General features: G+C 45.0%; 1 protein-coding gene across 1 annotated transcript in view; it reads left to right on the forward strand.

The window, feature by feature from the left end:
• The first annotated feature begins 15,755 nt into the window (after positions 1–15,755).
• Positions 15,756–18,979, forward strand: part of SLC35F1 (solute carrier family 35 member F1) — a 194,726-nt gene continuing 191,502 nt past the window's right edge. The window contains exon 1 of the mRNA XM_080999729.1: positions 15,756–16,514. Coding sequence (XP_080855855.1) covers positions 16,363–16,514 — 152 coding nt within the window. The 5' untranslated portion in view covers positions 15,756–16,362. The remainder of the gene's footprint in view (positions 16,515–18,979) is intronic.

The raw sequence follows: 18,979 nt of genomic DNA on the forward strand, positions 1-18,979 counted from the left end.
TTCTTACCTACTTTTAGGAGCTGATCAACTTGCTTTTTTCTTTTTTTTCCTTTTTTACAAAATCTGCAGTCTCAGATAAATATTCTCAAGAAGTTCAAGAAGTATATACGAAAAAAGAGGAAAATTGATCAAATTTGCCAGCAGGTGGCGCTCAAATATCTTAAATATATGATTACTTTGTATTCTTAATATGGTTTGCTAGGAAACAACCTGATTTTTCAGGAAATTGTACTTTCTGTGTATCTGCTTATGAAGGTAAGGGTTACCCTCTTTTTTTCTAATTATGCCTCCTGTGCCTTGCTAGCAGCATGCCAAGAACATGTATGAACCCCACTCCTTGCACAAAAGAATCAGAAGGGTAATACCTTTCCATAACTGCAACTGACTGTTGCATCTGTTGAATAACTGCTGGCTACTACAGTGCAAAGAGCATAGATAGAACAACACTTCTACGAAAAACAAAACACAGGCAACTAACTTCTTACTTAAATGCATTATGGGTTTGAGAAGGGTTACCATGTATCTAGTTATAAATTGAGCTGACTTCTTTGTTTAAAAAAGAAAAATCATCTGGCTGATTTTTTTTAAAAAAATAATTTTTAAAAACTCATTCTTTAAGAAAGTGATTAGCTATTACTCACACAGCAACTGAAGTGGTTTACCAGGCAATCTGTAAAACATTACAATATCTCCACAAGAAAACAGCTGGATATATATATATATATAACCAATTAAATACTAGCTAGCAGGAAAAATCTTAATTAATGACAATCTATCAGCAAGGGGGGGGGGGGTCTGATGCTTCCTCTGAAAGAGAGATGCCATAATTTGGGTCCTTGCTTCTGTTGCAATATGGGATATGGAAAAGATCTCCCTGCACTGAATGAAGTGTGGTATAGCAGTTAGGGTGTTAAGAACTGTAGAGAGGACTGTTCAAATCCTTGGGCCAGTCATGGTCTCTTAGAGTAACCTACATGACAGGGTGGTTGTGGAAATAAAACCTTGAGCTGCTTGGAGAAATGGTTATGTATCAATGTAATAAATATATGCTACCAGGTCAGGTCTAAGGTCTTGGTTTTAGCTTATAAAGCCCTAAACAACACAGGACCCAGTTCCCTTCGAGGCCACCTTGTCCTGTTTATCTCTGCGTTCAGGGAATGAGGTCTTGCTGGTGGTGCAATGCATCCACCAGGTGGTTACCAGCAACAGGGTCTTTGTTGTGGTAGCACCAGCACTTTGAAACTTACTTACTGTTTTGTACTTTTAGACATCTGTTGAAAGCCTCTCTTTTTACTCAAGCCTTCCCCAAATGAATTGTCTTCAGCTTTCAGCCAATATGATCCACAAGGAAGGATTTTTATTATGCTCAGTAATGCTTGGTTATGCTTTGTAATTTTGTTTCATGACCTTCTCTCCTTCATGACCTTCTCCTCACCCCCCTCAGTTGTGGCAGCAATGACAGAGGAAGTGTGGGAAGGCCTGCCTAGGCCTCTGGCCTACCTGTCTGCCTGCTTGCTCTTCCACACATGTGCTGTTGCTTGTCAGAGTAAGAGACAAGTGCAAATATAGAACACAGGGATACAATCTAATATGTACAGTTGGTCTTAGGAGGCTTTTATAAATAACCTGAATTTGTTTTACAAATAGTACTGTCACCAGAGACTCTTCTGCCATATTACCATAGCTAATTAAAACATTGCAAATCCATAATTCTTACTTGGCAAAATCCTATATCCCATATCTTCTGCTATGGTCAATAAAGTCTTTGCTTGTCTTCTCTGGTTATAAGAAAATGTGTCATTTTGGCCATAGCTGCAAATTCTTGCACTTTGTCAATTGCTCTTTAAAATTCTGCTGTGTTATTCTAATAGAAGTATTGGCTCACAGTTGATAAATGCAAAACAAAAGGCGCATGAGTCAAAGTGAGATAGTGACACATAGGTCAGGGGACATGTGTGCGATTCTGAAACTTTTAATTAAGAAAATTGATATGTGAATCAGTTTCACAGATTGCTTTCTTACAGATATAGATGGAGCAGACCAGGACTGGGAACTGTAAGGTGGAGCTTGCGGGAATGGTCATTGTTCATTTACAAGGTTGCTTTTATAGGCAGACTGATTTTTTCCTTAACCCAGCTAAAAATGAACATTAGCTGCTCTATTACTTTGGAATTTGCCACTGCAGCAGGTTCTCAGATGAGCCTTCTGTCTCAAATTCTCATAAGTGTTATGAAAATGTAAACTTGGGTTGTTTCTGTTTGATGCAGTGCGCTAATTACACTCGCTGCAAACCTCTGCTTGTAAAAATAAAGATGCAATTTAAATATGAAGGCCTAGTTTTGAAAAATTGCCTGTTCTGTAGGTCTCTTCTGTACACCTATATTTGCAAAAGCAGAAGTGGCTGTATTTGTTCAGCACAGTGGAAAAACATGCCACAAATCAGCTGTTATTGCCAAAGAAGCTCCAACAAGCCGTTTCAAAGCATTTTGCAAACCCTCATTTCATCTCCCTCCCTGCCAATCAAATCTGAACATTTTAGAAGGAAGAAATGAATTCTGGATTCATATACTGGATTCATAGTCCTAAACATGCTAAGACAGCGTTAACATGGGAGTAAGGCTCATTCAAGCTGAAGCCAGACCATTTGTCCATCTAGCTCAGTATTGTCCATACTGATTGTCAGTGGCTCTCCAGATTCAGTCAGAAGTCTTTTCCAAGCTTACCTGGAAATGCCAAGGATTGAATCTGAGACCTTTTGCAGGCAAAGTAGATGCTTTGCTACTGAGCTATAGCCCTCCCCTGACAAGTTTTCCTTGGAAACGACAACTAATCCAGAATGCAGCAGCTAGACTGGTGACTGGGAGCGGCCACCGAGACCACATAACACTGGTCCTGAAAGACCTACATTGGCTCCCAGTATGTTTCCAAGCACAATTCAAAGTATTGGGGCTGACCTTTAAAGCCCTAAACAGCCTTAGCCCGGTATACCTGAAGGAATGTCTCCACCCCCATTGTTTCGCCCGGATACTGAGCTCCAGCACCGAGGACCTTCTGCCGGTTCCCTCACTGTGAGAAGCAAAGTTACAGGGAACCAGGCAGAGGGTCTTCTCAGTGGTGGTGCCCGCCCTGTGGAATGCCCTCCCATCAGATGTCAAGGAAATAAACTACTACCCGACTTTTAGAAGACATTTGAAGGCAGCCCTGTTCAGGGAAGTTTTTAATGTTTAATGTTTTATCATGTTTTTAATGTTCTGTTGGGAGCTACCCAGAGTGGCTGGGGAAACCCAGCCAGATGGGCGCGGTATAAATAATAAATTACTACTACTACTACTGCTGCCGCCTAGTGTTTTATCTTTCTGGTACTGGTTAACAGAGTGTGTGGCACATGGCTTGGATCCTCTGGCCATTAGGTTGAAGACCTGGGATGGCCAACGTGGTGGCCTCCTGATGCGTTGGACTACAGCTCCCATTCACCCCAGGCAGCAAGATAATGGTCAGAGTCAGGATGATGGGAGTTGTAGTGCAAAATTTCCCCTGTGGTAATGAGTAGACTGTGCATGGCCTGGCAAACTATGGTTGCATCCAACAAGTGATGTTGTCTCCATTCCCATCAACAAGTGCATACAGCAACTTGACTCCCACAGCTGATAACCCCATGCCTATAAATGCCCGATAGTCGCATACCTTCCAAGATTCCTCAGATGAAAATAGGGACATACCTCACTCCCCCACAACTGACCCCCCTTTTTGTGTCCGTCCCCCCCACTTACTGCAAAACATTTCCTATCAGAAGAAAGGTGAGTGCCACCAATACCTCACCAATGGGACACAGCACGCACGCCCTCCGCCGTCCTAAGAAAACCCCTCGATCCTGATTTTATTTTATTTTATTCTTTGGTAGGTTTACAAAAAGAAACACCCACAAATCACACTAATAAATACTGCACTTACTCAAATGTAATTCACCCTTTTTTTGGCCGAATTACATCGTGAAAATTAGGGTGCGCATTAGATTTGCTGGCGCATTCACATTCGCCAGCAGATACTTTTTGGGTTTCAAGGTTTTGAAATTTGAGGCGCGCATTAGATTCAATGGTGCATTAGATTCGCATAAATACGGCAGATTTCAGAAACAAAGCATTTTTTAAATAAAAATAAAGACTCCTTGCGCTCCACAACCCTTTCTTCCCACCTAGGGTGACCCCGCCCTTTGCTTGCCCCTCAGAACCAGTGCGTCATGCCAGGCTGGGCCTCAGTGATGGCTGCCTCTCGTCCTCTTCCTCGCCCACTCTCCAGCAGCTGCTACGAACTGCCCAAGGGAAGCGGTTGTCAGCAGCAGCCATGGAGAGGCAATGGGATGCTCCCTCGCAGCCACAGTTGTTGTTGCTTGGGGGAATTGCCAGCTCATACTCCTCCACAAGCTTGGCAGTGCTGACAGGGATCAAATCAGGACATTCCGGGATCAAATCAGGACAGCTTTCATAATCCTGGGACTTTCACTGGAAAATTGGGACACTAGGAGTCTATGTATCCATTCCTATTTGTCCAGAACTTTGGTATGAGAAACAGAAGACTCCTCCCTTCAACCATCTTTCCACATCATATTAAAATCTGGGCCACAGAGCAAAATATGTAGAAACCAGCTCACTGCATAAAAGTTTCAGCAGGCTATTAGAAACTGGCGACATTTCTGGAACTTTGGATCCTTTGTCTAGCACATGAGAAAAAGTGAGCTAAGGGTTCTGAGCCTCAGCAATATAATAATCCTATACTACGATACGAACCAGCCCATAGTGCCAGCAGAAGGGTTAGAAATCACTTAACAGTTATTGTCTCATATGTTCCTCTTGTGGTAAGTAAATACTGTACAAGGAAAAAGGAAAAAGAACCGTCTTGCAAACTTTCTAGAAAGAAAGGGAACGTGGCATTTTTTTCTGGGAAGAAGTGTTGCTACACTCTCAAGTACACTCTGACATTTACTTGTTTATTTTGAAATGCAAACGCTGCAAACATATGCAGAATTTTTTGCAGTCGCTTACTGTCTTATTAGTGATCGTGCTGATAAGCTGCATTCCTGAAATGTTGTTGCTTAGCAATACAACTTCAGGCGTGTAATGAGGCTTTATAGTGGCTACTTGAAGACGGAGGAAATTATCTCAACTTCACAGGTTCTTTGATCATCAGCCCCATTTATAATGCTTGGGTAATAAAAAAAAAAAATTCAGCAAGCGCCCCCCCCCCCCCGCCCTTACAGATAATTTTGTTGCTATTCAGCAATTGTGTACAGGTTGCAATGACATCAAAAGCAAAGCAGTGTATGGAAAAGGTTTTCATTTTATTTTACTTTAAAATATGCCTGTTCCACCTCCCATTGAAATAATATCCAGCTGGCATACAATATGACAATTCAGTAGAAAGCAACAATTCAAATCCAAAATATAACAAAAATAAAAACAACAGGGTGTTTCCTAACTACTGCTCTCTGCAGCTGCAGAGGGAACCTCTGTGGTGATGGCGGAACATCTAGTGGACGAGGACTCCATCTTTATAAGAGATGGGGGGAAATTTGATTCAGTTTGGATTGAAAGACAAACCAACCTAATTTACACTTTCCAAAATAATATGAGAACCAAACCATAGCCAGAATTTGTGCCTCTCTGAATTGTGCAATGCAGTTCTCCAGTCCAGTACTGTGAACAAAAATGCATAGACTGGGGTCAAGTGTTCATGAAAATGCATATATCTGGCTTTGAAAAAAAATGTGAGTATTAGACAAACTTGCATACAAACTTTGTTTTCTGCTTTTTCTGCTTCCATTTATAAATACCTGTAATACCTCTTTCTCTTTACTCCAAAATAAGTCCCATTGATTTCAGTGCTGCTTATTCCCAGGCGAGTGGGCAAATCTACCCCTTCCTTCTGCTATCCCCTTTGCACAGTGATGCAATTTTGATTTAAATAAGGTTTTACTATTATATATTTGCTCTGCCAGGCAATAGGTTTAATATATCCTTTTCAGTCACCCATTTCCAAAATCTAAAGCTCTTTTGTGCATGAATAATACATACTAAGCAGGCGTCCTGTTCCTTTTTAAATTAAAAGTGGCTTTCAGTTTTGTTTCTGAAATGTCTCCCCATTAATGGAAGCTTTTCTGTTAATTAGGGTGGCCACTTGTGTGTAGCTGAAAAGAAGGGCACAGATTTGCATACATGCATAGATGGAAATTTTGAAATAATTACTTTTATTTAACATACATCTCACCACAGTGTGGAAGGCTATGACCAGGTGACCTATGCCTGTATGTGTTGTTGATGGGCCAGTTGTGATCTTCTTGCTTGATTTTATGCCAGACTTGGACTACACAGCCCTCCAATCAGAGGACACCTTCAGAGAGACAGTAAGGTATAGTGGTTAGAGTGTCTAGGACCTGGGAGGCAAGGGTTCAAATCCCAACTAACCATGAAGCTCTCAGGGTGACCCTGGGTAAGTCACTGTCTCTCAGCCTAACCTACCTCACAGGGGATTAAAGGAGAAAAACCATGTATGTCACCTTCAGCTCCTTGGAGCAAAAAGGTGCGGTATAAATGCAATAATAAACATTTACTTATTTATTTAAATATTTATAACCCTCACTTTCATAACGTGTATCGAGGCAGGATAAAATATACAAAATATGATGAAATCAGTCCATAAACATCCATAAACCATGATTAAAAATGTCAGGAGGTACTGATTTTTGTCCTCTGTAAAATGGGACACTTAGTCACCCAAGTATGCATGTTATTCTGTTTTGTCTTCTTCTTGCAACTGCATAGTAAACAACAACAAATGGGGGTGGGGGACAATGGCCGTAAGTGAAAAATACACTTGCATATATGCCCAAGAGAAACATTCTCTGTCATTTTGTTAAGATTTTAAGTGCACTTCAAACATTATTGTAAGAACACCGAGTGCCTAAACAGAGCGTTTCATTCACGCATCACAAAGGATCCTAAGAAATATAATTGTTTTCTAGTCTTGTCAAAGATCAGAATGAAATTGCTAAAAGTGCCACTTAACTTGGTCTTTGGGAAATGTAACTTTGCAAAATGAGAGGAAGGCACTCATGGATGAAAAGGATCCATGACACAAACACAAACAAAAAAACCCATCTCTCAGTTTGGATCTAAAAACAAGGCTTTTCCCAGATGTATGATGAATTACATATGTGAAGTATATCTTTGAGAGAAAGAGAGATTTTTTTTCAGCATTCATAGCTGTTTCACATATTGTTTCTTCTTAGTAATGTTGATAGCAATTTTTCCAGGTTGGTTTGCATTATTCCTTTCCTGTAGCGGATGGGACAGGGGTGGGGAGGCAGGCTTCAGCAGAGGTAATGATTGAACTAGAGACCTCCTCATATACTTTGCAATCCAAGCATCCTTACACACAAGTAAGCTCTGCTGTGTTCAGTGGGACTTACACACAGGTAAACTCAGTTATACCCTTTAAGAAGGACATTGACAATGTGTGCAGAGGACAGCAACCAAGATGATCAAGGGCCTGCTGTGAGTTTGGATACATAATCTTGTGTTGGATGGAACAATGGTCTGATCTAGCACAAGGCAGCTTCCTAATAAGGGGGACTTCTCTATGATAGGATCCAATTCTAACAAATATGAATCTAAATGGAGGAATTGTCATCCACCTTCTTTTAACCATACATTATGATCACGAGGCCTAAAATGCCACTTGAATGAAATGTTTTCATATCTGTTTGGGAAGAATAATCACACCAGCAAAATATTGCTTGTCTTCTGAAGGTAAAAGCTATGAATGAATTACTGTATCACTATAAATACTTGCAGTGGTGCTTACTTTGTATTTTCATTTTCTTTTCCAGACAGAATGAAAGTCGCTTAGTCAATGCTTTTCACAGCTTCAGACACAATGTGGTATTCCTTCTATCCGTCGCTGTTCAAAGCATTATTTTAAATGTTATACACTAAGCAAATAGTAAGTGCAACTGTGCCCTCCAGAAAGTACCTGCGGAGATAAAGTGTAGTAAAGGAAATAAATAAAAATTGATTTACTTACAAACTGTTCAATGGTCTGGTTCACTGGCGGAGGAAGAGGAGTGTGGAGGGAGCGCACCGCCCGTGGCAGCATGATCCCGGTGGGGTGCTATTGTTGCTTCCCTCCCCCCCCCCCCCCGTGCTTGGCACCACGCCCCCGCAGGCGTGCCACACCCTCAGGATGTGTGTCACGTCCCTGCGGGCAGCACGCCACGCCCCTGGGATGTGCGCCAGCCCTGCCCCACCTGCTCTCCCCCCCCCCCGGTGCCAGAGCATGAAGCTCCACCACTGTTCTGGTTCACATGCTTTTCACTCAGAAAAAGCTGCACAGGTAGTAAAACTTGGTTTAGTTACAGCAGTGAAAGTTCCTATCCTATTGGTGTAGGAACTCAAGCATGGCTGATGAGAGCCATGTGGTCTGAGCTGCAACAACCAGCTCAGGCCTCCTCACACACTGAGTTTCTCAGGTAGTCTGGGGTAAGGGGGAGACAAAAGTTTGTTTACCTAGTCCCTCCCAAGGTATGCTAGGCCTGGCAAGACAGCTTACTCTATGGCCTTAACCCCTTCATGCATTAATTAGACTAATGTTGGTTATATGAGGGGCTTCATATACAGTATGTAGTCTAAACAGGGAGTTACTGGGTCATGAGTAACTACAGCCAAGCTATCTTAATCTGTTTAAGCAATGATATGCAGCTGTTACGAGTCTTAGATGATAAAAGGCATTTTGAAACACGGTCACTGAAGAACGTAAGAACTACCTGCTGGATCTAGTCCCACATTCTGTTCTCACAGTGGCCAAACATGCTTGTGGGAAACCCATCTGAGAGTGAGAGCACCTGTGATTCCTAGGAATTGGTATTCAGAAATGTACTGCCTCCACCAGTGAGATAGAAACACAGCCATCATGACTAGCAGCCACTGATACTGATAGCCGCATCTGCTGTTGAGGCTGATTTGTTTAATCCTCTTCTGCAGCCTTTGACTGGCACTTTTTGGCCAGTGTCTGGGGAGAGCAGCCTTTTCACTGAACATTGTCCTTCTCTAGTGATGAATCTCAGTCAGTATAATTGCTGCTGAAGAACACAAATAGGTACACTACAGCCCTTGACTGAAATGACTCAAGGTCTTTTGTTGCAAAGATTAATCCACATTATCAACAAGGGGGGAAGTGCCAAGGTTATTGATATTATCCCAGGCCAAATCTCAGCAATTAGATGAAATCAGCCAAGGCTTTGCATACTTTCAAACCACAGACTTTGTATGAATGCAAATGCTGGTGGTTTCATCTAAGGCACAAAGCTGGTCCCTATTTCTTGCTTTCAAAGCAAGCCACAACACTGAGTGAGATTCCATGCTGATAATAAATCAGCACAACTCCAAGGAAATTGTCATTCGGTTTCTACCAGCAGAAGCCCCAGCCAAATATTTTTTATACTGTGAGTTAACAGAGAGATCAAAGCTGCTTTTGTGACCAAAACTCCGGTAGCAGCAGATGAACTGCAGAAAACATACTAGGCTGCTCATGTCCTTTTGCAAAGTGTATGTTTTCTATACAACAGGCAGAAGGCTTTGTGCAATGCAACCAGGAGGACAGGCAGGGCAATCTACCAACATGAAGCACAGAAGGCAAATAAAAGTGTCTGGGTCTGCTGTGGAGAGGAGAATCATTAGAGCTTTCAAGTGAGGCAGAAATTGCCGTTCCCTGCTGTGTGTGATAGGAGTAGGATGGCTAAAAAAGGAGGAAATGTACCACCACCACTAAAGAAAGGGGAAAACAGAGATGGTGCTGATTTGCATACAATTGGTATATGTCAATTTGTATGTACCACTGCAAATTTATAAAATTGAAGGCAACAGTGCATCTCACCATAGTGGGGGAGACTGTGACCAACAGTGCCTTTCTCTCTTAAGAAAGAGTGGAGCACCTCTGGCCCTGTCCCTTGCCAGCTCTGCCATATGGCCCCCAACAAATTCCCTCCAAGACAAAGTGGCCCTCAGGAGGGTGATCTGTCAACTCCTGCTTTATAGAAAGAAAAAAGTTCCCCATCTCTTAACCAGGCTATGGCTGTGCCTAGGATTGCCAGATGGCCATAAAAAAACCAGCTTGACCTCTCTTGTACTCCTAATAGCTGTTGCCAGGCAGAAACCAGCAGGTGAAGCTTTTCATGCCATGGAGACGTCTGCTTATTGCTGCAGGTCAGTTGGCACTGAAGGCGCAGTTACAGGGGCCAGTCTTAAAGCTACAGTGCCAGTTCCAAGATGGTGCTCTTGTACTCAAGCCAGCTTAGCCCTGTTGGTGTCAGTGGAACCAAATTGGCTTGGAGCACAAGTCCTCTAGCTTAAGTAGCTTGAGTGTTGTTGTTTATTAATTAATTAAATTTGTATACTACCCTTCATCCAAAGATCACAGGGCGGTTCACAGCATAAAAATACAAAATGAAAATACATTATCATAATTGCAACAACAAAGCCCCATACTCCCTCTCCCACAAACACATTTAAAAGGCCATAGATAGTTTTAAATCAGCTGGGGTTTTTTTTGCCTGTGTTACAGTGCAGGCATAAATACAGATATTAATCTGGAAGACTCTCTTCTTATCAGAGTTGTCCGGAGACCTTTGAATGAGAACCTGCATACAGGGCCTTGTTTTTGGTGAGCTGGAAGAGAAAATCTCTTCCAGCTCAGCATGTAGAATGAGCCATAATGTCGGAGCGGAGCAGGTTCACTGCATGATAGCAGGTGGTGAGCGGTACACATCGTTAATACACCACAGCTAGCAAGAATCAGGCTGACAGTGGAGTCTGGATGATGACACCTTGAGCTACTGCTCCACTATCTCAAGCAACCTTTGGAGTCCCAATTCAGGGGCAGTGAATTATTAGGAACATATAAAATCCTGCTCCCAGCAATAAGAGAGCTGAAAGGGCTAACATATTCTGCAGGTGTGGGTCCTTAGGTTGCCAAAACAGCACCATCCATGCACAAGAGGGGTGTATCAGCAGATTGGAGGAACCCCAGGATTCACACAAAAACCATTTTTTATATAAAAAGAAACTTTCAAGCAAGTGGGAAGGAGACCCCATTAAGGACTGAGTATGCACAGCGGGTGGCGCTGTGGTCTAAACCACAGAGCCTAGGGCTTGCTGATCAGAAGGTCAGCGGTTCAAATCCCCATGACTGGGTGAGCTCCCATTGCTCCTGCCCACCTAGCAGTTCGAAAGCACATCAAGTGCAAGTAGATAAATAGGTACCACTCCGGTGGGAAGGTAAACGGCATTTCTGTGCGCTGCTCTGGTTTGCCAGAAGCGGCTTAGTCATGCTGGCCACATAACCCAGAAGCTGTACGCTAGCTCCCTCGTCCAGTAAAGCGAGATGAGCACCGCAACCCCAGAGTCATCCTCGACTGGACCTAATGGTCAGGGGTCCCTTTACCTTTATGCTCAACAGGAACAGTATGCTGTCTGGCTGTTAACAGGGGGGTGGGGGACAGAAAGTCCCAGAAAAGAGGGTGGCTGGCTGACTGATACCCTGAATAAAAGCAACCACCCTGCGCACAGCAACATGCTATTACAGGGCTCACTTGTCTCACGTCTGTCTCCTGACATTGCTAGTAAAGTAGGAAGCAGAGAAGTTTGGCACTGAGAGGGGGTGTCCTTAAAAGCCAGAATGCTCCAGAGAGAGGTGCATGATGTTCCCCTGAGATGCAGCAGCATCAGAACAGGCTGATAGTGTGTGAGCATTTTGATGGCAGTTCAGCAGTGTAGTTAATCAGTAAGAACTTAAGAAGAGCCCTGTTGGATCAGGCCAATGACCTATCTAGTTCAGCATCCTTTTCTCACAGTAGCCAACCAGAAATCTTTGGGAAGACCCGCAAGCAGTACCTGAGCACAACAGCACTCTCCCCACTAGTGATTCCCAGCAAATGGCATTCAGAGGCATACTGGATAAATTTCTACCATCACCAGAAATTTGGGTTTGTGCAGTTAAAGTGCTCTGTTGCTCAGCTGCATCAAACTTGTTTTTCAAAAAATGGACTTTTTGCAGCAAGCACACCAGCAGGGATGCTGAATTGGCTCTACCAGTGTGTTGGTACCACGTTGACCTCCCTGCTGCCTCTCCTTTATCCCATCCCTTCCTGGTAAACAGATGTTCCCCACCTTGTGGGAAGCTAGCACCATGCCTCTGCCCCACCAGACAAGCCAGTTCTAGTGTCAAACCCTGGGTGTGTTCATCATACAACCAGATGCACTGGGCCTTGGTCTATAATCTGTGACCCATAAGTAGGCGTATTTAAGTGAGTGGGATTTTTGTGGTCTGACCTTGGCTACTGTCTTCTCCCCAGCAAGGCACAATGAGGTAATAGCTATAATATACCTCACATCTTCTATCTTTCTTCATCACCTAATTAAATGCCAGTCAGAAGAACCTCTTGAGTCAATAACGATTTTGTTGGCGCTTGCTCAGTAATAGTAAGGTGGGTTCTTGTGTTTTTTAACGAAAAGTAATCAGGCAGCAATAATTCTTCTCAGCTCATCAGTGTTCAGCAATCACAGACAAATGGGAACAATCATAAAACATGCCAGTTAGGAATTAAAGAAATAAATACAGAGGAAATCAATCTGTCTCCCAGGAAGATTACTCCATTTTTAATTATTTATAGACTTTAATGTTAAAGGCACATGGTGAATAGTCCCTTATGCTGATGTCCCTATTGTGACTCTTCCATACGCAAGTAGCCCCACTAGGATTGCAAACCTAAACAATTTACCTTGGACAAAGTCTCACAGGGCACAATACTTCTGAGCAAACATTGCACCACATATGTCCATCACTCCATGCTTCACCACTTCAGTTTGAGATACTGCAAGGGGATATAGAACATTCCTGGCTGGAATGTTTTGATCAACAATGTCTGCTTCACACCTGTGAGTCAACACTAGAAGTTGCAGTTGCTGAATGATTAGTCTGCATGTGTAACTTGTGGCAGGTCTTTTCCTTGTACAAAAGCAGAAACAGAGCAAGTGATACCATGGCTTTATTTGGACTAAAGCAATGTCCAGACTTCTGAGTCTCACAGGGCTCTTCCTCAAACTTACACGTTCAGAGATATAAAAGAAATAATGATGAAATGGATCTTACTTTGTTAGGCTGATACTATCTAACCATGTCTGCTCTCCTCTCATGATAACAAATTCAGAAATTATGTAACACAGATGTCTTTAGATTAAAGCTAAACTGTGCTGGTAAAATTCAAGCTGCACAATAAATCATTCTGAAAGCAGAGAGAAAAAGAAAATGGAGTTTCTCTGAAATTGTAGCAAAGACGTGTAAGATACACCTGTAACTCCAGATGATCTTTTTCATGCTGGCCCTAACAGGACAGCAGGGCCTATGTGTGTATCATGTAACACATTCACCCCATAACTGCATCTGCCCTGCAATCAACTATGGGAAGGATCCCAATTACTTTTTATATGTTGATATTACATATTGTGGTTTAAAAAAATTATGTTGATGCTACCTGGAAAGATTTGTTTGCCATAGGAAACATTTTAAAAGTGAAAGGCAGAGATGTATCCTTTGGGGTTAATGGTTGTTGTCGTTAATGTGGTAGAGTGTGATTGATGAGATTTGAATTAAAATCCCTACTTGAGCCTGAAGCTCATTGAAGGAGTTTGGGACAGTCATTATTTCTCAGCCTAGCCTACCTCACAGGACTGTTGTAAGGACAAAATGTTATGGAGAAACCCTGTATGCTTTCTTGAACTTGTTAGAAGAGAGGCAAAATAAAAACATAAAACAAGCATATGCTGGGCATGCTATTTGATGTCTACCTTACCTCCAGAAACATTTTACTTCTTTCCCTCACACTTTACCTTTATGTGCACAGAGAGAGACACCAAGAAACACTGGACAAAACTGCAATTCTAAGAGCAGCTCCACACTTTAACGGAGGAATTCTGTCTGCAGTGCTTACCATAATAAACATTTAAAGTGTGATGGGGAGCTGCCTCCAGTAGTGATGTATGGAAGTGAGAGCTGGACCATCAAGAAGGCTGATCACTGAAGAATTGATGCTTTTGAATTATGGTGCTGGAGGAGACTCTTGAGAGTCCCATGGACTGCAAGAAGATCAAACTTATCCATTCTTAAGGAAATCAGCCCTGAGTGCTCACTGGAAGGACAGATCGTGAAGCTGAGGCTCCAATACTTTGGCCACCTCATGAGAGGAGAAGACTCCCTGGAAAAGACCCTGATGTTGGGAAAGATTGAGGGCACAAGGAGAAGGGGACGACAGAGGATGAGATGGTTGGACAGTGTTCTCGAAGCTACAAACATGAGTCTGACCAAACTGCGGGAGGCAGTGGAAGACAGGAGTGCCTGGCGTGCTCTGGTCCATGGGGTCACGAAGAGTCGGAAACGACTAAACAACAACAAGGGGAGCTGCCTGAAAAGAGACACTTGGGGACCCACAGCAGAAAGCCCTGGACTTCCTTCATATGTGCCCGTGGCACATTTAGGAAAGTGGGTCTTTCACTCACACTTTTCTGTTCAGGGTGGGAACATGGATGCAGTTGTAACCAACATGGCTGGCATGTTGAGTGCAAGGCTCTCCTGCATATTAGCTTGATGCTTTAGCCAGTCATGGATATAATAATAATAATAATAATAATAATATTTTTTTATTTATACTCCTCCATCCCCAGCCAAGGCCGGGCTCAGAGCGGCTTACAAGCAATAAGCAATATCCATTTGTGGCCCTCCAAGATGTTGCTGGACTACACCTCCCATCATCCCTAACCATTGGCCACGTTGGCTGGAACTGATGGGAATCAGATCCTAACAACCACACATTCTCCATTCCTGGAACACTGTGTCCCACAACCCTCTTGAATTTATACATTATTTGCCACTAATGCATGCTCTGTATTGGCTTGCTTTCAGGGAGGACACCAAGGAGTAGGAAGGGGTAGTGGGCACCCCCCCCCAAAAAAAATCCCTGGTATATAGGAAAAGGGACATAGCTCAGTGGCAGAGCACACGGTTTGCATGCACAAAGTCCTAGGCAGTGCTTTTTTTTTTTTTTTTGCACCAAAAGGTGTAGGAACGCACTTCAGAAGACCCACCCCAAATATGATATCTTTGGGCTGGGGGAGGGTCTCCTCAAGAACCAGAGACGGCATCCTGGCCAGGACAGCTTTCCTTTAAAACCTTCTGGGCTTGATGAGGCACGTGACCCTCACCTGCCCTGAGCCTCCAGCTGAGGAGAATCACACACTTCCTCTTCAAGCTTGCGAGCCCCACCTGGGCTGTGGTTCTTTGTCTTCCCTCAGAACTGACAGCTGTAAATTCTGCAATCCTGAGATCAGGATTATTATTTTTTGCCACTTGAGGCCAGACAGAAAGTGCCACCTTGCTCTGCCACACCACCTTTTCAGAATCAAGTATTTGAGGTGCTGCAGCAAGACATGAGCTTTCCCCTTATTTTTGGCGCCAGATCTGTGGGGTCTGCTCAGCCCGAGTTGCAAGCGAGCTTCCGGTGTTTGCCGCTGTCCAAGGCCGGGTGGTTCTGAAGCTAATCAGGCGTCTGAAGGGAAACACCTGGAAGATGGAGAAACTACAACTCCCGGCAGACAATTGAGAGAGAGAGAGCGAGAGAGAAGCCGACACGGGGGAGGGGTCGGTGGGCGGATGGATGGCCGGCCTGGGAGAGGCTTGCCAGCACGTGCTCCCTCTGGTGGGCGCGATTCGAGGAGGGGAGGGGGGCGTGGGGCTGCTTCGCTTCTCCCCTCGCTCTTTCTCCCTCTCTCCTCCTGGCTGCTGCACTTCTGCGTTGCTCAGCGCGCGCGCGCACACAGGCAGCCCCCTTGGCCGGACTGGGCGGCCAGCTCGCGGCAGGCGCTGCACCTGACCGCAGCGCTGTGAGGAGAGCCGGCAGAGGCGCCGGACGGGGCTGAGGGGAGACAAAAGAAGAGGAGCCTCGAAGCCACCAACACGAGGCAGCCGCTTCTCCGGGCTGCCTCAGAGGGACGCCCCGCCACCCCCCGCTGCTGGCGGACACTTGCTGCTGCCTGCGAAGGAGGAGGAGGAGGAGGAGTCGGCCCCTCGCTTCATGGCTGAGCAGCACTGAGGAGGCGGCGGCGGCGGCGGCTGGAGCTGGAGCCCCGAGGAGCAGCGCTCAAGCCCGGCGCGCAGCCTCTCCCGCGGCTGCTGCTCCTGGATCTCCCGCGGGATTCTCGCCTGGGCGGCCGGGCGGCGCACGATGCGCCCTGCTGCTCGCTTCTGAGCGCCAGCCCCGCCGCGATGATCTCTCCGGAGCAGCAGCAGCCCAACCATGTCGTGGCCACCATCGAGAACCTGCCGCCCGAGGGCAGCGGCGGCAGCAGCGGCAGAAGCAGCATCTCCGCCCCCTCGGCTTCCAGCGTGCGCCAGAGGATCCGGAAAGTGTTTAACAGGTGAGCTGCTGCTGCTGCCCACGCCCTTCGCGGCCTCTCGCTCGCCCCCCACCCCTCCTCCAGTCGCCTGGCGGGGAGAGCGCAGAGCCAGGCTGCAGGAGCGGGATCTCCTGCGGGAGAGAAAAGGCAAACGCCAACACCCGCCGGCTTAAGATCCCTTCTTCCGGTCCATTGCTGGAGAGCCAGGCGGAACGAAAGAAGGGCGCTCTGCACATGCTCAGCCGGGCTCTTTTTTTTTTAAGTCGAAGGCGGATCTCTCTGACCTGAGCCGTCCAGCCACGGTTCTTAAGTCCTGGCTCCGAGTTGCACCCAGAGCCCCACCAGACGCTCCTCATAGGGATCGCTCTAGAAAAGTCTTGCTCGGTTGCCTAGAGTTTCTGTGGGTATAAAGAAAGGGCCATCCATTTTGTTCGATTGGGTGGTTTTGAATGCAGGGGCATCCCGCTCCCATATATGGAGCAGTGGCTAGTGCCATGGGAGACTTCTGAAAGCCTCCCTAGGGCTAATGGAGATTGGGGGGCAAAATGGATGCTTTGCATTTGTAGAGGCGGCAGCAGGTGGTACACTAACATGGTGGGTAGAGGATGCGTTGCCCCAAAACGAGAGAGAACTGCAGCCTGTGTGAGAGATGCAAAATGCTGACCTGCTCTCCTTTGGCATTTCTCACCCACACGCTTAACCTGAGTTAAGGGAGGGAAGAGGTGTAAAAGCCATCTTTTGAAAACTAAACTGCTGCTGCCCCCTCCCTTGCCCTCAGTGACTGCCTGCTTCTCTCATTCAAGCGAGCACATTCATTCCATAAAGTGCCAGAACGGAGGGGATGGCATGGCCCCGATCCAGGAGACAGGGCAGCAAACCACAGAGTTGGAGTTGATGCTCAAGTAGAGCAACCCTTGAGTAGTGGGAGGAGGAGGAGAGCAGTGATGGAGGCAAAGGCAGCCCTTTCACAAAAGGACCAAAGTGTCTTAATTCTGCCACGAGGTTTGGTTGGGGGAGGATGGTGTTTGGGTACCCTTGTCATGGTGCAGTTAACTCTCTAAGAAAGGCCATTTTAAACAATGCTTTGTATAGACCCAGGACTCTCTCCATCTGCTCTCGCTCTGCGGATCTGGAAGAGGCTGGTTTTTGTTCGCACCTTTTTCTATGGCATTCACCAGCAAGGAGAAACCATTTATACTATGCGGTTTCAAATCTTAATAGTGAAATGTTCAGTGTGGATTCCTTGAATGATGGGCATGAAGTAGGGAGGATTTAGAAATGCAGTTGAGATTAGTCTATTCTTTATTCACATGAGGAGGTATTGTGTGTGTGTGTGTTTGCATTTGCAATATTCCCAAACAAACAAAGCCTAAAGTCTCCTGGGATTTTCAGTGGGTTTGGATTAGCACAAGCTTGCCTGCTGGTGATGATAGGGAAAGTTCCCATTGTAAAGATGATACGGCTTCTTCACACAAGGGCTGGGGAATGTTGGTGAGGGGAAATCAGGATTGCCTTTACAGGTGGTCTGTATTTATTTTTTTAAAGATTTGAAAAGGATAAATAAGAGTCTGCCAGAAAAGCCTATGACTCAAAATCCATTTATTTCATAACTGTATTCCTATATAAATGGTAAATCCCTAGTTTTATTTTCTCCAGATCTGATTAACTTGTATACTCTGCTAAATGTGTTGGCAAGCCAGGCTCCTGTAGAGTGAGAAATTGACTTCCGTCTGAGTTTCCTCAAGAAAGTGCCTCTTGCTATTGTATGGGTCTGCAACCGTGCTGCTCTCATAAAGAGTACGTGCAGGGCCTCTCACCCTTGAAAAACAGAGGGACCCACCTATTAGTGCTCCCAGGCCAGGGTGCAAGTGTGCCTGTTGAGCGTTTGAGCCATTTGTGAAGAGAGATGCAAACTTGATCAGTGCTTGCTTACTTACTTTTATAAAAGATAACTGAAGCTGCAACTTAGTGCTGTTTGTCATTTTGGCCCAGGAGTCACCAGCATGGAACTTGTGGCTCCACGTACACCCACACAGACCTTTCCTGGGCTTGAAAGAAGCCATCTGTTGTAGCCAGTAGATCAAGGTTGAGGCATGTGCTTGTTTGCGATCTCCACTTGGTCTCTCCACTTTGCAAATGTTCTCACTGAACCCCCCCCACTCCCCCCCTAAAGGTTTGCCTATTGGGAGCATACAGCAGCCTTGTGTGGGATGTCCTCCTTCTCCTCCCCTCTCGTGTGCCAATTCCCTCATCCACTTCATGGTTTATAGTAGCTTTAGTTTGCCTCGCTGCCAGAAATGGGTATGTGATTGTCACTAGGCACAGCTTATCTCCAAACCACATAAAATATTCAGTTTGAAGTGGTTTAAAAAAGAAAAACACTGATTTGAACACAGTATTCAACTAAATTTTACTCTGAGTAAGGTAAAGGTAAAGGACGGTTAAGTCCAGTTGAATTTGACTATGGGGGGCAGCGCTCGTCTCCG

The sequence above is a fragment of the Podarcis pityusensis genome (genome assembly GCF_964106645.2).
Source record: "Podarcis pityusensis genome assembly, chromosome: 3".
Classification (NCBI taxonomy): Eukaryota; Metazoa; Chordata; class Lepidosauria; order Squamata; family Lacertidae; genus Podarcis; species Podarcis pityusensis.